Source organism: Oryx dammah, unplaced genomic scaffold (assembly GCF_014754425.2).
Source record: "Oryx dammah isolate SB20612 unplaced genomic scaffold, SCBI_Odam_1.1 HiC_scaffold_25, whole genome shotgun sequence".
NCBI classification, from domain to species: Eukaryota; Metazoa; Chordata; class Mammalia; order Artiodactyla; family Bovidae; genus Oryx; species Oryx dammah.
In genome coordinates this window covers 102,994,002-103,011,832 of record NW_024070209.1, presented here as the reverse complement: position 1 = coordinate 103,011,832, position 17,831 = coordinate 102,994,002, and the positions used below count along the sequence as shown (strand labels likewise).

Sequence of the window (17,831 nt, the reverse complement as noted above, 5' to 3'; positions counted from 1 at the left end):
GGGAGCGGGGCGGGGATGGGGTGCGGGAACCCCACGGCGGGGCTGCGGCCGCTGCTGTGCGCGGCGGGCGCGGGGCCGGTGAGCGGGCCGGGGCGGTGCGGCCGGGCGGGGGTGCGGCCGGCCGGGCGCGCCCTCGGACTGGGCGAGCTCAGCCGGCCCCTCGCGTCTCCGCAGGCCCCGGCCAGCGTCGTCTGGAGGAGCGTCCTGGGGATCGCCCCGCGCGCAGGTGAGTTCTCATGCAGGGACGCCCCAGGCGCCCGGGGAAAGCTTTTCAGTCCGTGCGTGCACTATGCCGGGGGCGAGGGCGTCGCTATAAGCTCTGAAACTGCCGCCCCAGCCTCGGGAGTCAGGCCCTGGGTGCGCGCGGGCTGTTCTCCGTGCTGCCGCTCTCCGGCCGCACCCGGCCGACAAGTGCAGCCACTCCACTGTCCGAGGCCGCCTCTGGCTGAGGCGGGGCCGAACCGAGACCGAAGCTGTCTGGAATCCTAAAGGAAAGCAGGACTTGTCAGTACCGTTTGCATGTGGTCCCCGAGGTTCAACAAAGGGTGTTTGTGTATAGAGCGCTATGCACCCTGGAAAGGCGGCTGCAAGTCTTACTCCAGGCCTGCCTTTTTTTAACCATCCCTAAGACCTAAGATGGTTTCCATTGATGGAACTCACGCTCTGAGCTTAAAGGTACCTCTTGTGTACGTTTTTCCAACTTTAAATTTATGAGCGATTATCTTTCTGAGAGCTCTGTATACCATTCTCCTGAAGTGTATGACGTTCTGCCTCTGCAGAGCATGGGCAAGTTCTTGCGTCTAAGTGACAGGATACGTCTCAGCATGTTCTTGCAGGAAAGCCATGAGGTGGTTCCATGAGTTACCCAGGGTCATGGTGGGTTGCAGAGCCAGGCCCTAATTGCTGGATCTCGTTCAGTCGGTGACTGTCCGCTGAGTGGGTGTCCTGCGCCGGGCGCTGGGTTAGGAGCCGGGCTGGATGCAGCTGCTGGTTGGCTGCAACTGCCCATGCTGGCCTGTCCCTCCTCCTGTCCCACGTTCTCTCAGGCAGTCAGGGCAGCTTTGAGGAGCTGGCCGCTCCAGTTCTTCGTTCCAGGGCTTCCGGCCCCATGCCCCTGCTGTGACATCTCCTAGGGTTGGCCTGGAGGCCCCGCAGGTGTGGCAGCTCTTCAGCCGAAGCAACTGCCACAAAAACCGAAGATGAGGCCTTCCTCCGCTGGTTTCTGCTTCTCATTCCTGTGACTGCCTTTGGCCTGGGGACGTGGCAGGTAAAGGCTGATGCGGCTCTCCTGGCCCTGAGCCCTTGACCGTGCTGCCGCTCACTTGGGCTTATGCCCTGTGCCCACAGGTCCAGCGTCGGAAGTGGAAGCTACAGCTGATCGCAGAGCTAGAGTCCAGAGTTATGGCTGAGCCCATCCCACTGCCCGCAGAGTGAGTTTGTGCGGCTGGGCTGGGCTTGTTCAAGGTCACCAGTGGGGCCTGGCTGCAGCTTGCCTTCCTGACTCATCAGTGGTTCTGCTAGGCTTCTTGTTGACACCCAGCTGCTGCCTGACACACACGTGTAGAAAGGCCTCTGGGCTTCACCTGTCTCCAGGCCCAGTGTACTGAGGGCTTCTGCAGTGCTGACGGCCTTCCGTAGCAGGAGTTCTTGGGTGGCGGGAATGCAGACGTCTGCTGCGTCTGGACACGAGTGGTGCTATGAAAATGTACCTAGTGATTCTCTTGCCTTCTTTCCCTCCTTTAAAAGCACTCCCCAAGGACAGCTGTCCTCATGACGCTTCCCATTCAAAGGAGCAGACAGTGGGTCGTATTTGCCTTGCAGATAGTCGCTTTGGCCCCTGTGTTTTACTGAGTTCAGACAGGCATCCACACCTTTAAGCTTTTCTTGAAAACGAGGGCCATTTGGCAGCATAGATCCTTGTTCCCACGTGGCTTCCAAGGACTCAGCCCCGCTTAGAGGGCACAGCATGCAGCCCCCAGGGTGCTTGTGCATCACCTTCTGCTCCGGCCACGGTGGGCGTCGTGGTCTGCAGACCCTCAAGTGGGTCTCGGCTCCCCTTCTCCCACCCTACATAGCCCAATGGAACTGAAGAACCTGGAGTACAGGCCCGTGAAGGTCAGGGGGCACTTTGACCACTCCAAGGAGCTGTACATGATGCCGCGGACGATGGTGGACCCTGCCCGGGAGGCCCGGGAAGCTGGCCGGCTCTCATCAGCGGCCGAGAGCGGGGCCTACGTGGTCACTCCCTTCCACTGCACTGAGCTGGGGTGAGTGGCGTGTTAGGGGAGGGGTGCTGAGTGGCCTGGCAGAGGTACTGGTTCCCACATTCCTTCTCAGCCCCCAACCCTGGGGAATCCAAGCTACCCAGACAGCTCAACTCCTTGGAGAGTTTGAAATGTCATCCTGGTTGTCATTAAGACAACTAATCACTGAACTTTGCGTTGTCGAGCTCCCAAGGGGAAGGAAAATGAAACCGGCCTCTTTGGAGAAAACCGTTTAGTGGCTGACACATTTAGTGATTATGGGGCGACAGGAGGGGCCAGCAGAGGAGCCCCAGCCTCCCGTGGAGGGTTTTGGGTCAGGGGAGCCTTCCCAGGAGTGTTTGAGTAGGAAATGGTATGTACTCAGCACCACCTCCGCGGCACCGCTTCACCCCCCACACCCCGACCAAGATCCAAAACCAGGGCCCCAGCCCTCGCCTTCTGGTTTTAGGTGCAGGATGGGCCCCGGTGCTACAGCTAGGACAGGACAGGGAACTGAAGGCAGGAGTTGAAGGGAGAGGCAAACGGGGAGACGTCCGTCACTGGCTGTGTGGCAGCAGGCCAAACAGCAGAGGTTGGCGGTGGCGAGGGCGTGAAGCTTGCTCTGCTTCAGTCTTTCCCTGGGGCACCTCTAGTCATCACTTGCATTCAGAACCTCTTCCCTGCCTAACACAGCGTTTTCTTACTACCCTAGAATCACCATTCTGGTAAACAGAGGGTTTGTACCCAGGAGGAAGGTGAATCCGGACACACGGCATAAAGGCCAGGTGAGGGGGCTGGACTGTCCTCTCTGGGAGGAGCCGTCCCAGCTCTGCAGAGACGGCATCTCTCACCTTCCCTCACAGGTTGAGGGAGAAGTTGATCTAGTGGGGATGGTGAGGCTCACAGAGACCAGGAAGCCTTTTGTCCCCGAGAATAACCCGGAGCGGAACCACTGGCATTACCGGGACCTGGAGGCCATGGCCAGACTCACGGGCGCAGAGCCCATCTTCATCGATGCGGACTTCAGTATGTCATGACCAGCACCCCCCAATACCTCCCTCCTCCCCTCCTGTCCTCCACACCCCAGCGTGTCGGTGGTGGGAATGTGCCTGCCTTGGCTGAGTGCCCCAGCCACCGCGAGGACACCGTCTATGTTCCTGCAGAGAGCACAGTCCCCGGAGGGCCCATCGGAGGGCAGACCAGAGTCACCCTGCGGAACGAGCACCTGCAGTACATCATCACCTGGTGAGCCGGGCCTGGCCTCGCCAGCACGCCCCCCCCTACCCCGCCAGCCCCTGGCAGTGTGCGCACCCCCCAGCCTGACCGCGTCCTCTGCTTTTCAACCCAAGGTATGGACTCTGTGCGGCCACATCGTACCTCTGGTGCAAGAAGTTCCTAAGTCGGACTCCTGGTGTGTAAGGTTAGCAGAAGTCAGCCTGTCCCTGAACAACTGAAGCCACTTAGAGATTTGGTTTTATGCTGATCACATGCTCTTGGTATTAATAAATCTCTACACCACACAAAGTGCCGTTCTTTCCACCCAAACTCCAATGCGCCACCTAGGACAGCCTTTTGAGAAACTGGAGACGCACACACACAGGGCTTCCATGTGGCGCAGCGGTGAGCCCCTGCCACAGTCCACGCACAGCTGGCGTAGCCCTCGCTCGCCACACACACAGGGAAGAGAGCCTGCGCAGTAAGTGAAAACAAAACTGGACACAGAGCTGATGGTGTTGTCGCCACCCCCAAACTCTCACTCCGAAACGCCCGACACCAGCTGGAGAAGAATCTTTATTACTTTTATGTACAGAAAACAACAGTGCACACTCAGCCCAGCTTGGTGGCCAGCTCTTTGGCCTTCGCCTTTTCCAGCTTGGCGATGCGAGCCACTGACTTCGGCCCCAGGACATTGCCTCCCCAGTGTCGACGGATCTGTGGGAAAAGAGGCAGTCAGCCTGCTGTTCATTTTCTGAGGCTTTCAAACCACGCTAGTCCACGCAGTTCTATTTCACTGCTCCAAGGTGACTGGCACATACAACTGCTCGGAGCAAGAGCAGCCAGTCTCTGACTGAAGGCTTCACTCAAAGACAGTATCTGGAATGAACACGCTTCTTACCTCGTCGTATCTGTCGTTGTAATTGGTCCTGATGGCCTCCACCAGCTTCGCCAGGGCGCTCTTGTCCTCCCTGACAAAGCAGAGGGAAGTTCAGGTCACTGGCCTGTGAAGTTAGTCCCCTCCCTCAAAGCAGACAGGACGTCAGTTTAGCCCCAACACAAGCCTCTTGCCTCAGATATAGCATGACCACATGGCTTATTCAGGTGAAGAAATTCATAACCATCATTGGCAAAGATTCAGAAAATGCTCTTTTTAAAGCTTGGTCTTTAAGGTAAGATCCTGACAAACTGTGGGAACCTGGATTGGGGCAGGGCGGCCCGCAGTGACGGGAACCCCGGGCTCCGCTGCACTTACGAGTTGACCTGCGTGAAGGCCACGGCGGTGCACGTCTTCCTGTGGACCAGGCGCCCCAGCCGGGCCTTGCCCTTGATGATGCAGTAGGGGACCCCCATCTTGCGGCACAGGGCGGGCAGGAAGACGACGAGCTGGAAGACAGCGTTAGCGCTAGCATCATCTGAAGCTGAAGCAGTAATATAAAAAGGCTAGCGTGGTAGCGATTGCTCAGGGTTAAAAAGCTCACGTGTTTGCACTTCAAGGTTTAATTCAGTAAGAAATTCACATCACCGCAAAAGCCAGGAACCGCATCCCTTGTCAGGACTTCCTTATATGGAAAGCTGACCATCCCTGTCATTCCATCAGGGCCTGTCAGACCCAGCATCTAGCTTGGCGCTGTCTTCCTGGTACAGACAAGCACCCACCAATCTAAGCCCAGCAGTTGGCACAGGAGAAGCACCCACACATACCTCAATGGGATCCACGTCGTGAGCGATCACCACCAGCTGCGCCTTCTTGTTCTCCACCAGGGTGGTGACAGTGTTGACCCCTAGAACACACACCCAGTTTGCATGAGAGTGGGTGGGGCTGCTGTTCCCAAAAGCAGTTTCCCTGCAGCCTGGCTGTGACTCAGGGTTAAAAAGCTCGGATTTTACTCTCCACAGTGATTCCAGGTGAAGAAATTCATGCATCACTGCCAACAGCCTGCCCCGCAACTCACCCTCTTCAAGGAGAGGTTCACTCACCTGCTCGGAGGACAGGCGGCCTCTTGGTGGGGACGTCGCCTTTGCCGGCAGCCTTCTTCTCAGCTCGGGCCAGCAGCCTCTGCTTCTTCTCCTGCTTCGTCTCCGGTCTGTACTTGTGGGCCAGCTTAAGCAGCTGAGTAGCTGACAAAAAAAAGACCACCATTCAGATTTGAAGTTGCAATATTTGTCACTTAACATAAATGTTTGATCACTGTCCTGAGTACAATCACAGCCCAAGAGATCTCAGACCCAGTATATCATGCTGTGGAACTAAACAAGGAAAACCAGCCTATTAAAAATACCCACTGCCCCTTCAAAAGCCTGAGTTCTACCAGGGCCAAGAAAGGGTGTCAACCATGCCTAAGAAAGCCCTTCCCAACAGTGTTTTTAGGCCACAGAACCTCACCTGTCTGTCGGTCCAGGGCCTGGGTGAACTGGTTAATCGCAGGAGGCACTTTCAGCCGCTTATAGAGAATAGCCCTTTGCCGCTGCAGCCGGATGTAGCGGGGCCATTTGACAAAGCGGGTGAGGTCCCTCTTGGGTTGGATGTCCTGTCCTATGAAGCAAAGAGTAACTAGGTGAGGCTCAAGCTCCTTGTCAAGTTCAGGTACAGAGACACTCTCAAGGATGTAGGTGCATCAGCGATCTTGGTGGTTTAAAACGTCATCACCGTCTTCCAGAGAACAGACTCTCTTGCATCACTTGCACACACACACCAGAGAACACAGGGAAGACTACAGCACCACCTCCTGTTCAACAAGCAGCCGAGGTGCAGTCAGCCCCATCACCGCTGCTCCGGGAACGCGCGTTTCTTGATGGCCAGCACCCGGGCTCCATGGTGACACACGCTCGGGCTTACAGTGAGGCCACCGAAAAACGACCATCACTGTCCCCGCCCCTCAAAGCGAGAGATTAAGAGCCAAGCACAATTTAGTTAGAAAGTGGCAAAACGTGAGAATTCCAACCCAAGTAAGCCTCGACTCCAAACCCAGTGAAATCTAGAATAAGACACGACCTTCTGTTCAACTATTATCTTTCTCTATCGAGGATTAGGTGAAAACACAACATCTCCCGTTTCTTACTCACCAATGCCAAAATTCTTGGGCCTCTTCTCGAACAGGGGGTTGACCACCTTCTTGGCCTCCTGCTTCTTCACCACGGCAGGGGCGGGGGCCACCTTCTTCCCCTTGGCCTTCTTTCCCTTCGGCTGGGCGAGAGGAAACACCAGCTTTCGCCGCCGCCTCTGCGGTTTCTCTGCAGAGGGGCGGGTCCCAGGGGCCATAGCCCCCCGAAGACGAGTGCGGACGGCGGGCGACCGCGCCACCCCCGAGGGCAAGCCCGACCCCGTGTGTCGGGCGCCGCGCAGGCCCGGAGGCCCCCCCGGCTCGTACATCAGCGATCTTGGTGGTCAGGAACGTCCTCACCATCACTCAGATAGCAAATATTCTTTCACATCATCTGCACGAGGCCGGCGGGCCCGCGAACCCGCGGCGCCACCCCTTCCCCGAGACGGGGACAGCGGGCCCCCTCTTCGGGGACCGGCAGGCTCCAAACAGCAGAGGCGAGCGAAGACACCGCGCGGGCCAAGACTCCCTGAGCGGGCCCCCAAGAAATGGAGGGCACCCCCACCCCCGGGGCGCCGGCGCCCTTCGGCCCCGTCCGTCCCGGAGCCCCGCACTGCGGCGCTGCTCGCCTCGGGTCCTCATCCGCCCCCTGCCAAGCGAAGTCGGGGAGTCTTTTCCAGCCCCAAGACCACTGAGCAAGGTCCTTGCGGGGCGCCCCTCGCTCTGGGCACTGGAGGCACCCCGGCGCGGTCGCGCTCCGAGGAGGATGGCAGCGGATAGAGTTCAGACGGCAGAGCCGCCACCACGAGCGAAAAGCAAACTCACCATCTTGACGGATGAGCGTAGAGAGAAAGGACGGGGTATTGTGGGTAATTTGTAGGCGTCCTCGGAGATCGCGAGAACTGGCGCCGGCGCGGGATTTCGGATTTAAAGAGAAAGAACTCCCTTTTCCCCCTGCTTGGTCGGGGGCGGTGCCTAAAGCAGGAAGAGCCGTGGGACGCCCGGGGAAGGGCCGCGGAGACTGACCCGCAGGGGCGCGCACTTGTCCCCCTACTCCGCCCCCTGCGAGGTACGCCGCGGGGGCCCACTGAGGGAGCTGGGGCGTCGTGGCTCGGTCGGCGTCCTTCTGGTGGGGTTTACTCCCCCGCGAATTCGGTCGGGGGGCCTAGCCGGGCGGGAGCGCGCGCAGCCCGGAGGCACCTGGCGCGGGGCGGGAGCGCGGGCGGTCCCGGTACGGAGGAGCCCCGACGCCTAGTGGGGCGGCCCTCCAGGGGCCGCGGCGTGGAGACGGGGGCGGCAGAGTCGGGGTAGGACCCGAGCGGCTCTCGGGCGCGCGCGGACCGACGGGGACGTGCGTGAGCCTGGCCTACGAGAGGGCTGCGCCGGCGCCGGCCGGGTAGTTGTCGGGGTCCTGCTGAGGGGGCGCAGACCAGAGGAGAACCCGTAGCGCGTGTTTGGCGGAAAGGGCACCTCCGGAGAGCGTGCCCGAGGGTCCTACCCAGGCTGGCTCCTGCAGCGAGGAGAGAGGCCGGAGCTGGCCTGCTCACACCCAGACTCGGTTCCAGGTGCCTTCCTCCGCGTCCTGCGCTGCCTGAGGCCCCGCCATGGCCCAGCAGAGAGCCCTGCCGCAGAGCAAGGAGACGCTGCTGCAGTCTTACAACAAGCGGCTTAAGGACGACGTCAAGTCCATCATGGACAACTTCACCGAGATCATCAAGACCGCCAAGGTGGGTGGGGGCTCCCTTGGAGACCAATACAGTGGTGAGCAGAGCTGAGTCGGCGCGTCCGCTTTCAACCTCCCACCCAGGTGGCGGCCATAGTGCAGTGAGCCCATAGGCAGGGCCGGGGATGGAGGGGGGCGGCGGTGACCGCAGCAGACAGGGAGACAGGTAAGTCATCCGGCTAATTACAGGCCCTGGGGAGGCATCTGTAGGGGACTACAGTCAGTGCCCGGACCCAGCATCACTTACTGGCAGCAAGGGGTTGGATGACGTCTTGACTTCTCAGTGCCTCGGTGTCCCCTGCAGCATGGCATCCTTGTATGGCTGGATGAGTTTATCCACATAAAGTGGTCACTGTGGGGACTATTGTAAGTACATGTGGTCGCAGAGAACAGCTGGGGAAAGCCCCTCATGTGGGCAGAGAGAGGGTCAGTGGCCGGTTCTGGGCAGGCAAGCCCGCTGACTGGAGTGGGCCGGAACTCTGCATGACTGTTCCAGTCCTGTAACTCGTTTGAGCCTTAATAGGGTCGGTTGGCATGGTCCACTGGAGAAGGGAATGGCAAGCCACCTCAGTATTCTTGCCTTGAGAACCCCATGAACAGTATGAAAGGTAAAATGATAGGATACCAAAAGAGGAACTCCCCAGGTCATTAGGTGCCCAATATGCTACTGGAGATCAGAGGAGAAATAACTCCAGAAAGAATGAAGGGATGGAGCCAAAGCAAAAACAATACCCAGTTGTGGATGTGACTGGTGATAGAAGCAAGATCCGATGCTGTAAAGAGCAATATTGCACAGGAACCTGGAATGTCAGGTCCACGAATCAAGGCAAATTGGAAGTGGTCAAACAAGAGATGGCAAGAGTGAAGGTCGACATTCTAAGAATCAGCAAACTAAAATGGACTGGAATGGGTGAATTTAACTCAGATGACCATCATATCTACTACTGCAGGCAGGAATCCCTCAGAAGAAATGGAGTAGCCATCATGGTCAACAAAAGAGTCTGAAATCCAGTACTTGGATGCAATCTCAAAAATGACAGAATGATCTCTGTTCGTCTCCAAGGCAAACCATTCAATATCACAGTTATCCAAGTCTATGCCCCAACTGGTAACGCTGAAGAAGCTGAAGTTGAATGGTTTTATGAAGACCTACAAGACCTTTTAGAACTAACACCCAAAAAAGATGTCCTTTTCATTATACGGGACTGGAATGCAAAAGTAGGAAGTCAAGAAACACCTGGAGGAACAGGCAAATTTGGCCTTGGAATGCAGAATGAAGCAGGGCAAAGACTAAGAGAGCTTTGCCAAGAAAATGCACTGGTCATAGCAAACACCCTCTTCCAACAACACAAGACTCTACACCTGGACATCACCAGATGGTCAACACCGAAATCAGACTGATTATATTCTATGCAGCCAAAGATGGAGAAGCTCTATACAGTCAACAAAAACAAGACCAGGAGCTGACTGTGGCTCAGATCATGAACTCCTTATTGCCAAATTCAGACTTAAATTGAAGAAAGTAGAGAAAACTGCTAGACCATTCAGGTATGACCTAAATCAAATCCCTTATGATTATACAGTGGCAGTGAGAAATAGATTTAAGGGCCTAGATCTGATAGATAGAGTGCCTGATGAACTATGGACTGAGGTTCATGACATTATGCAGGAGACAGGGATCAAGACTATCCCCATGGAAAAGAAATGCAAAAAAGCAAAATGGCTGTCTGGGGAGGCCTTACAGATAGCTGTGGAAAGAAGAGAGGTGAAAAGCAAAGAAGAAAAGGAAAGATAAAAGCATCTGAATGCAGAATTCCAAAGAATAGCAAGAAGAGATAAGAAAGCCTTCTTCAGCGATCAATGCAAAGAAATAGAGGAAAACAACAGAATGGGAAAGACTAGAGATTTCTTCAAGAAAATTAGAGATACCAAGGGAACATTTCATGCAAAGATGGGCTCGATAAAGGACAGAAATGGTATGGACCTAACAGAAGCAGAAGATATTAAGAAGAGATGGCAAGAATACACAGAAGAACTGTACAAAAAAGATCTTCATGACCCAGATAATCATGATGATGTGATCACTAATCTAGAGCCAGACATCTTGGAAAGTGAAGTCAAGTGGGCCTTAGAAAGCATCACTACGAACAAAGCTAGTGGAGGTGATGGGATTCCAGTTGAGCTATTTCAAATCTTGAAAGATGATGCTTTGAAAGTGCTGCACTCAATATGCCAGCAAATTTGGAAAACTCAGCAGTGGCCACAGGACTGGAAAAGGTCAGTTTTCATTCCAATCCTAAAGAAAGGCAATGCCAAAGAATGCTCAAACTACCACACAATTGCACTCATCTCACACGCTAGTAAAGTAATGCTCAAAATTCTCCAAGCCGGGCTTCAGCAATACGTGAACCATGAACTCCCTAATGTTCAAGCTGGTTTTAGAACCAGAGATCAAATTGCCAACATCCGCTGGATCATGGAAAAAGCAAGAGAGTTCCAGAAAAACATCTATTTCTGCTTTATTGACTATGCCAAAGCCTTTGACTATGTGGATCACAATAAACTGTGGAAAATTCTGAAAGAGATGGGAATACCAGACCACCTAACCTGGCTCTTGAGAAATCTGTATGCAGGTCAGGAAGCAACAGTTAGAACTGGACATGGAACAACAGACTGGTTCCAAATAGGAAAAGGAGTACGTCAAGGCTGTATATTGTCACCCTGCTTATTTAACTTCTCTGCAGAGTACATCATGAGAAATGCTGGACTGGAAGAAGCACAAGCTGGAATCAAGATTGCCGGGAGAAATATCAATAACCTCAGATATGCAGATGACCACCACCCTTATGGCAGAAAGTGAAGAGGAGCTAAAAAGCCTCGTGATGAAAGTCAAAGAGGAGAGTGAAAAAGTTGGCTTAAAGCTCAACATTCAGAAAAGAAGATCATGGCATCCGGTCCCATCACTTCATGGGAAATAGATGGGGAAACAGTGTCAGACTTTGTTTTTTGGGGCTCCAAAATCACTGCAGATGGTGATTGCAGCCATGAAATTAAAAGACGCTTACTCCTTGGAAGAAAAGTTATGACCAACCTAGATAGTATATTCAAAAGCAGAGACATTACTTTGCCAACTAAGGTCCGTCTAGTCAAGGCTATGGTTTTTCCTGTGGTCATGTATGGTTGTGAAAGTTCGACTGTGAAGAAGGCTGAGCGCCGAAGAATTGATGCGTTTGAGCTGTGGTGTTGGAGAAGACTCTTGAGAGTCCCTTGGACTGCAAGGAGATCCAACCAGTCCATTCTAAAGGAGATCAACCCTGGGATTTCTTTGGAAGGAATGATGCTGAAGCTGAAGCTCTAGTACTTTGGCCACCTCATGTGAAGAGTTGACTCATTGGAAAAGACTCTGATGCTGGGAGGGATTGGGGGCAGGAGGAGAAGGGGACGACCGAGGATGAGATGGCTGGATGGCATGACGGACTCTATGGACGTGAGTCTGGGTGAACTCCGGGAGATGGTGATGGACAGGGAGGCCTGGTGTGCTGCGATTCATGGGGTCGCAAAGAGTCAGACACGACTGAGCGACTGAACTGAACTGAACTGGGCTTCCCTGGTGGCTCACAGGTTAAAGCGACTGCCTGTATTGAGGGCGACCTGAGTTTGATCCCTGGGTCAGGAAGATCCCCTGGAGAAGGAAATGGCAACCCACTCCAGTATTCTTGCCTGGAGAAACCCATGGATGGAGGAGCCTGGTGGGCTACAGTCCCTGGGGTTGCAAAGAGTTGGACATGATTGAGTGACTTAACTTCCACTAACTTTCAGTGTCAGGCTGAGCTGTGAGGGCCCTTTGTGTGCCATCTTGTTTAATCGTCACAAGAATGCTATGAGGCAGGTCACTGCTCTCCAGTTCCTTTTCAGAGGAGGGAACAGGGACTCAGAAGCTGGGAATATCCACAGGGCTGGGATTGGGACCTGGGAAATCTGGGTCCCTACCATTTAGGGTGCCCTGACCCCTGCCCGCACCCTGGCCTGGTGGGTGGGTTGGGACAGTTGATAGCCTGGACCTTGGCCAGGACGGGTGGGGCAGGACTCTTGGCTCCTCCACTGACCATCTGAGACACTGGAGTGCCCTCAGGTCTCTCCTGGCTCCAGGTCTGCCCACCAGGGAAGATGGTCCAGGCTTCAGTGGGCGTTTCCTAAGACAATGGGCAGTGCTTAACACAGTCCCTGGCACCCGGAAAGTGCTTAGTAAATGGCCACTTAAAAAACACATTGTCCTCTTACTCATCTGTTCAGCAGGTCACTGGCTGCCCAAGCTGGAAAGGTGCGGCAGCCCCTCCTCGCACCTGGCCACAGCAGCCTTCGCACTGGGCATCTGGTGGTCCTGTAAGGGTGCCCGTTACCCCTTAGAACAGGGTGGGGGGTGCTGGTGCACGCGGCCCGAGGTCTGGGGGTGGCGCGTGGTGCAGAGGGCACAACGGGCCACAGGGCGTGGCGAGTGGGGGTGCACTGCCGTCGCCACCGGGCACCTGCCCACGCTGGACTTTCTCGTTTGACCCCCAGATTGAGGACGAGACGCAGGTGTCAAGGGCCACTCAGGGCGAGCAGGACAACTACGAAATGCACGTGAGAGCCGCCAACATTGTGAGTCACCGGGCAGAGGGGACAGTCGGCTCCAGAAGCCTGTGGTCCCTACTGGGGTTCCCGGGGTGCAGAGGGGCAAACCGCTTCTCAGGAGACTCCCTTCCAGGGGAGGGCTTTCCTCAGCAGCTGAGGGAGGGGCTGGCAGGTAGTGGGTACGGTCACGATGTCGAGTGCTGGGCAGGGGTTACAAAGAGGTCAGCTGTTCCTCTCTGAAGGTCCTCTCTAAGTGCAGGCTCTCTATAAACGAAGATTCCTTTTAAGTGAAGGTTCTGTAAATGCAGGAAGCAAACGGCCAGATGAAACAGGACAGGCGTCTTGATCCCTTTCCATGCCACAGGATAAGCAAAGCCACCAAGCGTTCCATCATGGGGTCCACACCCATGATGGAAATGCATACTGCGGGGTCCTAACGCATCCCCCCCCAGTGGCAGGCATGCTGGCCCTGAGGAAGAATAGGGCAGGTTAAATGGACGGCAGTTTTGTCTGGGGTTTGAGGTTTTCAGAAGCAGGATACGTGATTGAATAAAGTGTACGACTGGCCATCACACCTGCAGGAGTGGCAGCCAGAGGCCCGACAGCACCTGCCTAGGCAGCTGCCAGGGACCCTGCCGTCCCCTCCTCGCCTTCTAGTCCCTCACTTCTGACGATGACCCTGTGTGAGTGCCGTGGCCCCACTTCGCAGAGGAGGCCAATGCTGCCATTGCCTACCCAGCGTCAGGCACGTGGAGGCAGGCTGTCCCTCACCACGCCCCCTGATCCCCACGGCCGCAGGTCCGAGCTGGCGAGTCCCTGATGAAGCTGGTGTCTGACCTCAAGCAGTTCCTCATCCTCAACGACTTCCCGTCGGTGAACGAGGCCATCGACCAGCGCAACCAGCAGCTGCGAGCCCTGCAGGAGGAGTGTGACCGGAAGCTCATCGCGCTGCGGGACGAGGTCTCCATTGACCTGTACGAGCTGGAGGAGGAGTATTACTCGTCCAGGTACAAATAGGGCTGCACCCCGTGCGTGGTGGACCTGCGGACCTGGGCCCGGCCAGCAGGGGTGCCAGGCCCCACCCGGCAGCCTTGTTTCCAAAATCCTTCCTGGTCTCGGCAACAGAACCCTTTGTCTGGGTTTCACAGCAGACGTCAGGGTCAGAGCGTCTGATCAACAGACAACTGATGCTGCCTCCTGGGGCCCAGGCATCAGAATGAAAATGAGAACCTCGAGGGTTGGGAGGGCCAGGCCAGTGTTTCTGTCTGGGGGCCCAGCTGTCCAAAATACTGTCTAATCCAGATCTAAATATCCCAGCCACGCGGGGCCAGTGCTCTTGGCTACCCAGCCCCCATCCGGGACCCCAGTGCTTGCCCAGGGTTGTGACTGCCATGGGTGTCACTGAATACCCACTCTGTATATGTGTGTCAGGGTGGGAGTTCCTGGGAAGGAGGAGGAGAAAATCCAAAGGGAGCGTGGCCTTGAACGCCAGGCCTGGGCAGTTATACCACTGAGTTCTCATTCAGTTCAGCGTCATTCAGACCACAGCCCTCCTGCACGCTGGGCCCATTACAGCAGCAGGCAAGGCCTGTGACACCAGCTCTGGTGGCCTGCTTAGAATCCTGAAACCCAAGGCAGTTTGAGCTGGAGGGGCCCCAGGAAATCAGAATCCAGGTGTAATTTACTCACGAGGAAGCTGAGGCTGGAGAGGCCTCGCACATCCGTCCTTGTTAGCTTGGAAAGATTAAGACTCAGTCCAGCAGACACCAGGTTGGCACCCCCTCGCCCTTGCTGGACGAATGTGTCTTCCTGTCATGGATTTTCATTGCTCCTTTCTGTCTGGTGGTGGCCAGGCTGGAGCCACAGATGCCCAGAGCCAGCATGTTTGTGGTCTGAGGCTGGATTTCTCTGTGTGTGTTCTAGTGCCGCCCCTCACGGTTACTCACACCTTTACCTTCATGGGAAAGGACAAACATCACTGCTCAGTTGGAGTGGTTTAAACTCTTCCAGAGGGTTCTGGGGCCACCTCTCATCCCTGATGTGTATTGGCTCAGCAGACACCTAGCAAATGCTTCCTACGTACCAGCCTTCAGGGAGGGGTCCAGAGTGGTCCCTGGGGGGGTTTCAGACCCTGCTGGGGACATTGCTCCTTATGTCCTTGTTTGTCCTCCTGTGGCCCCCATGGGCCAGGGCCATGGACTGAATGTCTGCAGGAGAGCAGCTTAGGCCTGCCTTTTGAGGCTGAGGGCAGTGGGGGCTGCAGGGGAATGCCTGAGAGCCAGGCTCCTCCTGTCCTGGCTCTGGGCCATCGGTCTGGCCCAGAGGGGTTTCCAGTCAGCCTGGGGTCTTCGAGAGGCTGAAGCCGTCCGTCTGTAAATGCCTGTGGTAGTCAGGGCCAGCCAGCTGTGGGCCCCTCCCTGCTCGTCCCCTACACAGGCGGCGTGTCCCGCCGCACCCCGACCCCAAGCCACCAACGCTCAGCTCATTCTCCGCGTGCGTCCCCGCTGCCCACACGCTCGCTCCCCCGCTTTCTGCTCACGATTTGCTCTTTCTCTCCCTCTCGCCTTCCACTCTCCTTGAAACTCTGCTCTGTGTCCAGGATGGTTCTGAGGCTGGATGCTGGGGGCGGGAGCAAGGGAGGGCGTGCGAGGCAGGATTCGGGAGGAAGCCAGTGAGACGTGTGGGGACGGGGCAGGCCCCACTCGCCCCCTCGACACCCTCCACGAGCCATGCTCTGTCCACATGCATCCTTGCTGAGAGGCCAGCCGTGCTGTCCCCGTATTAGACAAGAGCTGGTGCTTTCAGTGTGGCGTGGCCACAGATCGTCCCCATGTTAAAGACAGGAGCCTGAGTTCAAGGCGCTGGCGTCCTGTTTGAGGTCACAGAGCTGGTGCAGGGCTGCAGGACAGAACGCCAGTGCCTCTGCTCCTAACTGCCATCCCATTCAGGCTGAGTCCCAGACCCAGAGAGGAGACAGCGTCTCTGTCCCTAGGGGCCTTGAGAAGCGCAGGGACTGTGGAGACCACTTCTAGATGCTGGTTCCTGCAACTGGAGAATGGAGCGTGTGGTCAGGCTGACAGCTCCCTGCTAGAGGAAGGCAGCTAGAGCCAGGACAGGAGGGGGTGGCCGGAGGGACACGAATGGGTCAGTCGAAAGGACCTGCTGAGGTCACACAGCCTGCCAATGGCTGGTCCCAAATGGGTCCCTGTGGAGCCCCTGGAGGGCCCGGAAGCAGGAGCAGTGCCCATGCCTCCCCCTCAGCCAAGCCTACTTGGTGGAAGGGCCTGCACACAGGGGAGAGGGGGAATGCAGGTCTGCGGTGTGGTCTGTGTTTCCTTAACTGCTTCTATCTTGCTTTCCTTCCCTGGCTTCATCTCTGCCTGCTCCTGTCTCTCCCTGGGTTTCTGGTGGTGGAAAAGCTCAAGTCTATGCGAAGCTAATGATCTACCTCTGTGCGAAGCTTACTGGAGGCTGGACCAGGACACAGACTCCGCTGACTGCCTCTCAGCCCCTCTGCTCGCGTCCCCAGAGCCCAGTGCTGGCGGCCCCCTGCAGGCTGCAGCCCCCGCCCACTCCCACACTGGTGGCCCCGGTCCCACGGAGCACACCTGAGCCTCCCAGAGCTCTCCCACCCTCCCCACTCCAGGGCCCCTAGGATCTTAGGAATGAAATCCAGTCTTCACCCCAGCCTCAACTCCTTTCAGCCTGGTTCCCACTTGGGGAGCCAGTGTGGCTTCTTTGGGAACCTTGTCAGCCCAGGGACAGCCCACCTAGGAGTGCTGGGGGGAAGGAGTGCCCCCCACCATTCCAGGGTGGCCCATCCTTCCTATTTGCTACTTTCTGGGCTGCCAGAAGGGAGTTTCCAGGAGAATTTGTCCCATTGAGGACCTAGCAGCAGGGCAGGAGGATGCCCAGTGTTGGGAAACCTGACCTGTGCATACTGTTTACCATGGGGGAAGGGGGGAGGTGCTCAGAGTGGACAGCACTAGCCAAGGCCTGGCCTCCATGCACAGCTCTGCCCACCACCTCACCCTGAGGCTCCTCTGCTAGCTGACTGCCCCTGCAGGGCTGTGGGGAAAGGGGGCTGCCCACTCTCACGGAAGTCAGGCAGGGTCCTTCCTAATGCTGCTGCTGCATACATTTGGTTATTTTTGTAATAAAAGACTGTTGAATAAAACCACCTCTGCCCTTTTGCATCGGTTGGTTCCTTTTCTTGCTTTTGGACCACTCGGTCTCCCAGTGGCTGTCAGGAAAGAGCCCTGGGCTCTGCCTAGTCAACCCGGGCCCTCGGGTCAGCTTTCTGGCCCCGGGGGGCTCTATCAGCATCGGGTTCATGGCTGCATTTCCACTGCCTGGAAAGAGCCGGCTAGGACCTAGAAGGGCCTTGATAGTAGTACTTCGTGAATGTATGAGAAACTACCATGTCATGTGGCCCGGGCGCCTGAACCTCCGGTTGCCCCCAGGTCGGGGCTGTGGTTACCGGCATCTCAGGAAGGGAGGAGCTCCGTGGTCTCCGAGCTGGGGAGTGCAGTGAGGGGGGCAGGACTCAACCCAGGTGGAACACGAGGCCCCGTGCCTGGAGCCAAGCTCACTTGAGGGGGGCGGGGGCTGTTACCCCAGAAGAGCCGGGACGTCAACCCTGCGCCCTGTCTCCTTCCCAGAGGGAGGTCAGCGTCCCAGTGTACGGAGGAAGTGGCAGCCCGCGACCCGACACCTGCGAAACTCGGAGTATATTATCACTAGTCACCGAGGAGCCACGCACTCGACAGGGACACCGCCGCATGTTTTCTTCATCTTTTTTTCTTTTCTCGCATCCCCGGGGCTTGGAACTTGCCTGGCGCGCAAGTCCTTTCCGGGCGAACGCGGTCTTGCCAGCTTCCCCTTGGGGGCCGAGCTCCACAACAGGCCTCAGTTACTACAGGTCTATTCCAGTCGCCCCCGTAGGTTACCGGGCGCCCGGGGCGTACGGGGAGTCGCCTCTGCCCCACAATG

At 56.6% G+C, this 17,831-nt stretch overlaps 3 protein-coding genes and 5 non-coding genes across 10 annotated transcripts; 2 read left to right on the top strand and 6 right to left on the bottom strand.

Moving 5' to 3' along the window:
- Positions 1 to 8: 8 nt before the first annotated feature.
- LOC120852189 (surfeit locus protein 1) lies at positions 9 to 3,763 on the top strand. Of its 2 annotated transcripts, XM_040225610.1 has the most exons (9): positions 9 to 78; positions 175 to 226; positions 1,134 to 1,267; positions 1,348 to 1,430; positions 2,076 to 2,267; positions 2,956 to 3,028; positions 3,107 to 3,269; positions 3,407 to 3,488; positions 3,593 to 3,763. In XM_040225610.1, the coding sequence occupies exons 1-9, from the start codon at positions 16 to 18 to the stop codon at positions 3,660 to 3,662; spliced, it is 912 nt and encodes a 303-aa protein (XP_040081544.1). In that variant the 5' UTR covers positions 9 to 15; the 3' UTR covers positions 3,663 to 3,763. The 2 variants fall into 2 exon arrangements, with proteins under 2 accessions (XP_040081544.1, XP_040081545.1); XM_040225611.1 differs by lacking the exon at positions 9 to 78 and having other exon boundaries at positions 1,348 to 1,464; positions 3,593 to 3,761.
- A 252-nt stretch (positions 3,764 to 4,015) lies between these two features.
- On the bottom strand, positions 4,016 to 7,350 carry RPL7A (ribosomal protein L7a). Its single transcript, XM_040225607.1, has 7 exons — positions 6,525 to 7,350; positions 5,845 to 5,994; positions 5,439 to 5,579; positions 5,163 to 5,242; positions 4,714 to 4,844; positions 4,360 to 4,429; positions 4,016 to 4,175 (listed from the first exon to the last, which is right to left on the bottom strand). Exons 1-7 carry the CDS (start codon positions 6,829 to 6,831, stop codon positions 4,071 to 4,073), a joined length of 984 nt encoding a protein of 327 aa, XP_040081541.1. The 5' UTR covers positions 6,832 to 7,350; the 3' UTR covers positions 4,016 to 4,070.
- Positions 4,526 to 4,590, bottom strand: LOC120852339. The gene has a single exon (XR_005718521.1). It is a non-coding gene; the product is annotated as a small nucleolar RNA SNORD36 (small nucleolar RNA).
- Positions 4,916 to 4,988, bottom strand: LOC120852337. Its single transcript, XR_005718519.1, has one exon. It is a non-coding gene; the product is annotated as a small nucleolar RNA SNORD36 (small nucleolar RNA).
- LOC120852338 lies at positions 5,318 to 5,392 on the bottom strand. The gene has a single exon (XR_005718520.1). It is a non-coding gene; the product is annotated as a small nucleolar RNA SNORD36 (small nucleolar RNA).
- On the bottom strand, positions 6,073 to 6,145 carry LOC120852342. The gene has a single exon (XR_005718524.1). It is a non-coding gene; the product is annotated as a small nucleolar RNA SNORD24 (small nucleolar RNA).
- LOC120852341 lies at positions 6,827 to 6,901 on the bottom strand. The gene has a single exon (XR_005718523.1). It is a non-coding gene; the product is annotated as a small nucleolar RNA SNORD24 (small nucleolar RNA).
- Positions 7,351 to 7,459: 109 nt separating the features above from the next.
- Positions 7,460 to 17,818, top strand: MED22 (mediator complex subunit 22). Of its 2 annotated transcripts, none has more exons than XM_040225621.1 (5): positions 7,460 to 7,571; positions 8,068 to 8,229; positions 12,786 to 12,866; positions 13,638 to 13,846; positions 17,501 to 17,818. In XM_040225621.1, the coding sequence occupies exons 2-5, from the start codon at positions 8,107 to 8,109 to the stop codon at positions 17,580 to 17,582; spliced, it is 495 nt and encodes a 164-aa protein (XP_040081555.1). In that variant the 5' UTR covers positions 7,460 to 7,571; positions 8,068 to 8,106; the 3' UTR covers positions 17,583 to 17,818. The 2 variants fall into 2 exon arrangements, with proteins under 2 accessions (XP_040081555.1, XP_040081554.1); XM_040225620.1 differs by lacking the exon at positions 17,501 to 17,818 and adding an exon at positions 16,259 to 17,035 and having other exon boundaries at positions 7,468 to 7,571.
- Positions 17,819 to 17,831: the final 13 nt, after the last annotated feature.

What these genes read in the sequence shown, in the direction of transcription:
- LOC120852189 (XM_040225610.1), top strand. Translation starts at nt 16, where the DNA reads ATGGGGTGCGGGAACCCCACGGCGGGGCTGCGGCCGCTGCTGTGCGCG. An exon ending in GCGCGGCGGGCGCGGGGCCG is followed by an intron (nt 79 to 174) that starts GTGAGCGGGCCG and finishes GCGTCTCCGCAG; the next exon opens with GCCCCGGCCAGCGTCGTCTG. An exon ending in CCCATCCCACTGCCCGCAGA is followed by an intron (nt 1,431 to 2,075) that starts GTGAGTTTGTGC and finishes CACCCTACATAG; the next exon opens with CCCAATGGAACTGAAGAACC.
- RPL7A (XM_040225607.1), bottom strand. Translation starts at nt 6,831, where the DNA reads ATGTACGAGCCGGGGGGGCCTCCGGGCCTGCGCGGCGCCCGACACACG. An exon ending in GCCCAAGAATTTTGGCATTG is followed by an intron (nt 5,995 to 6,524) that starts GTGAGTAAGAAA and finishes TTTGCTTCATAG; the next exon opens with GACAGGACATCCAACCCAAG. An exon ending in ACAACGACAGATACGACGAG is followed by an intron (nt 4,176 to 4,359) that starts GTAAGAAGCGTG and finishes CTTTTCCCACAG; the next exon opens with ATCCGTCGACACTGGGGAGG.
- MED22 (XM_040225620.1), top strand. Translation starts at nt 8,107, where the DNA reads ATGGCCCAGCAGAGAGCCCTGCCGCAGAGCAAGGAGACGCTGCTGCAG. An exon ending in AGATCATCAAGACCGCCAAG is followed by an intron (nt 8,230 to 12,785) that starts GTGGGTGGGGGC and finishes TTTGACCCCCAG; the next exon opens with ATTGAGGACGAGACGCAGGT. An exon ending in GAGGAGTATTACTCGTCCAG is followed by an intron (nt 13,847 to 16,258) that starts GTACAAATAGGG and finishes GTGGTGGAAAAG; the next exon opens with CTCAAGTCTATGCGAAGCTA.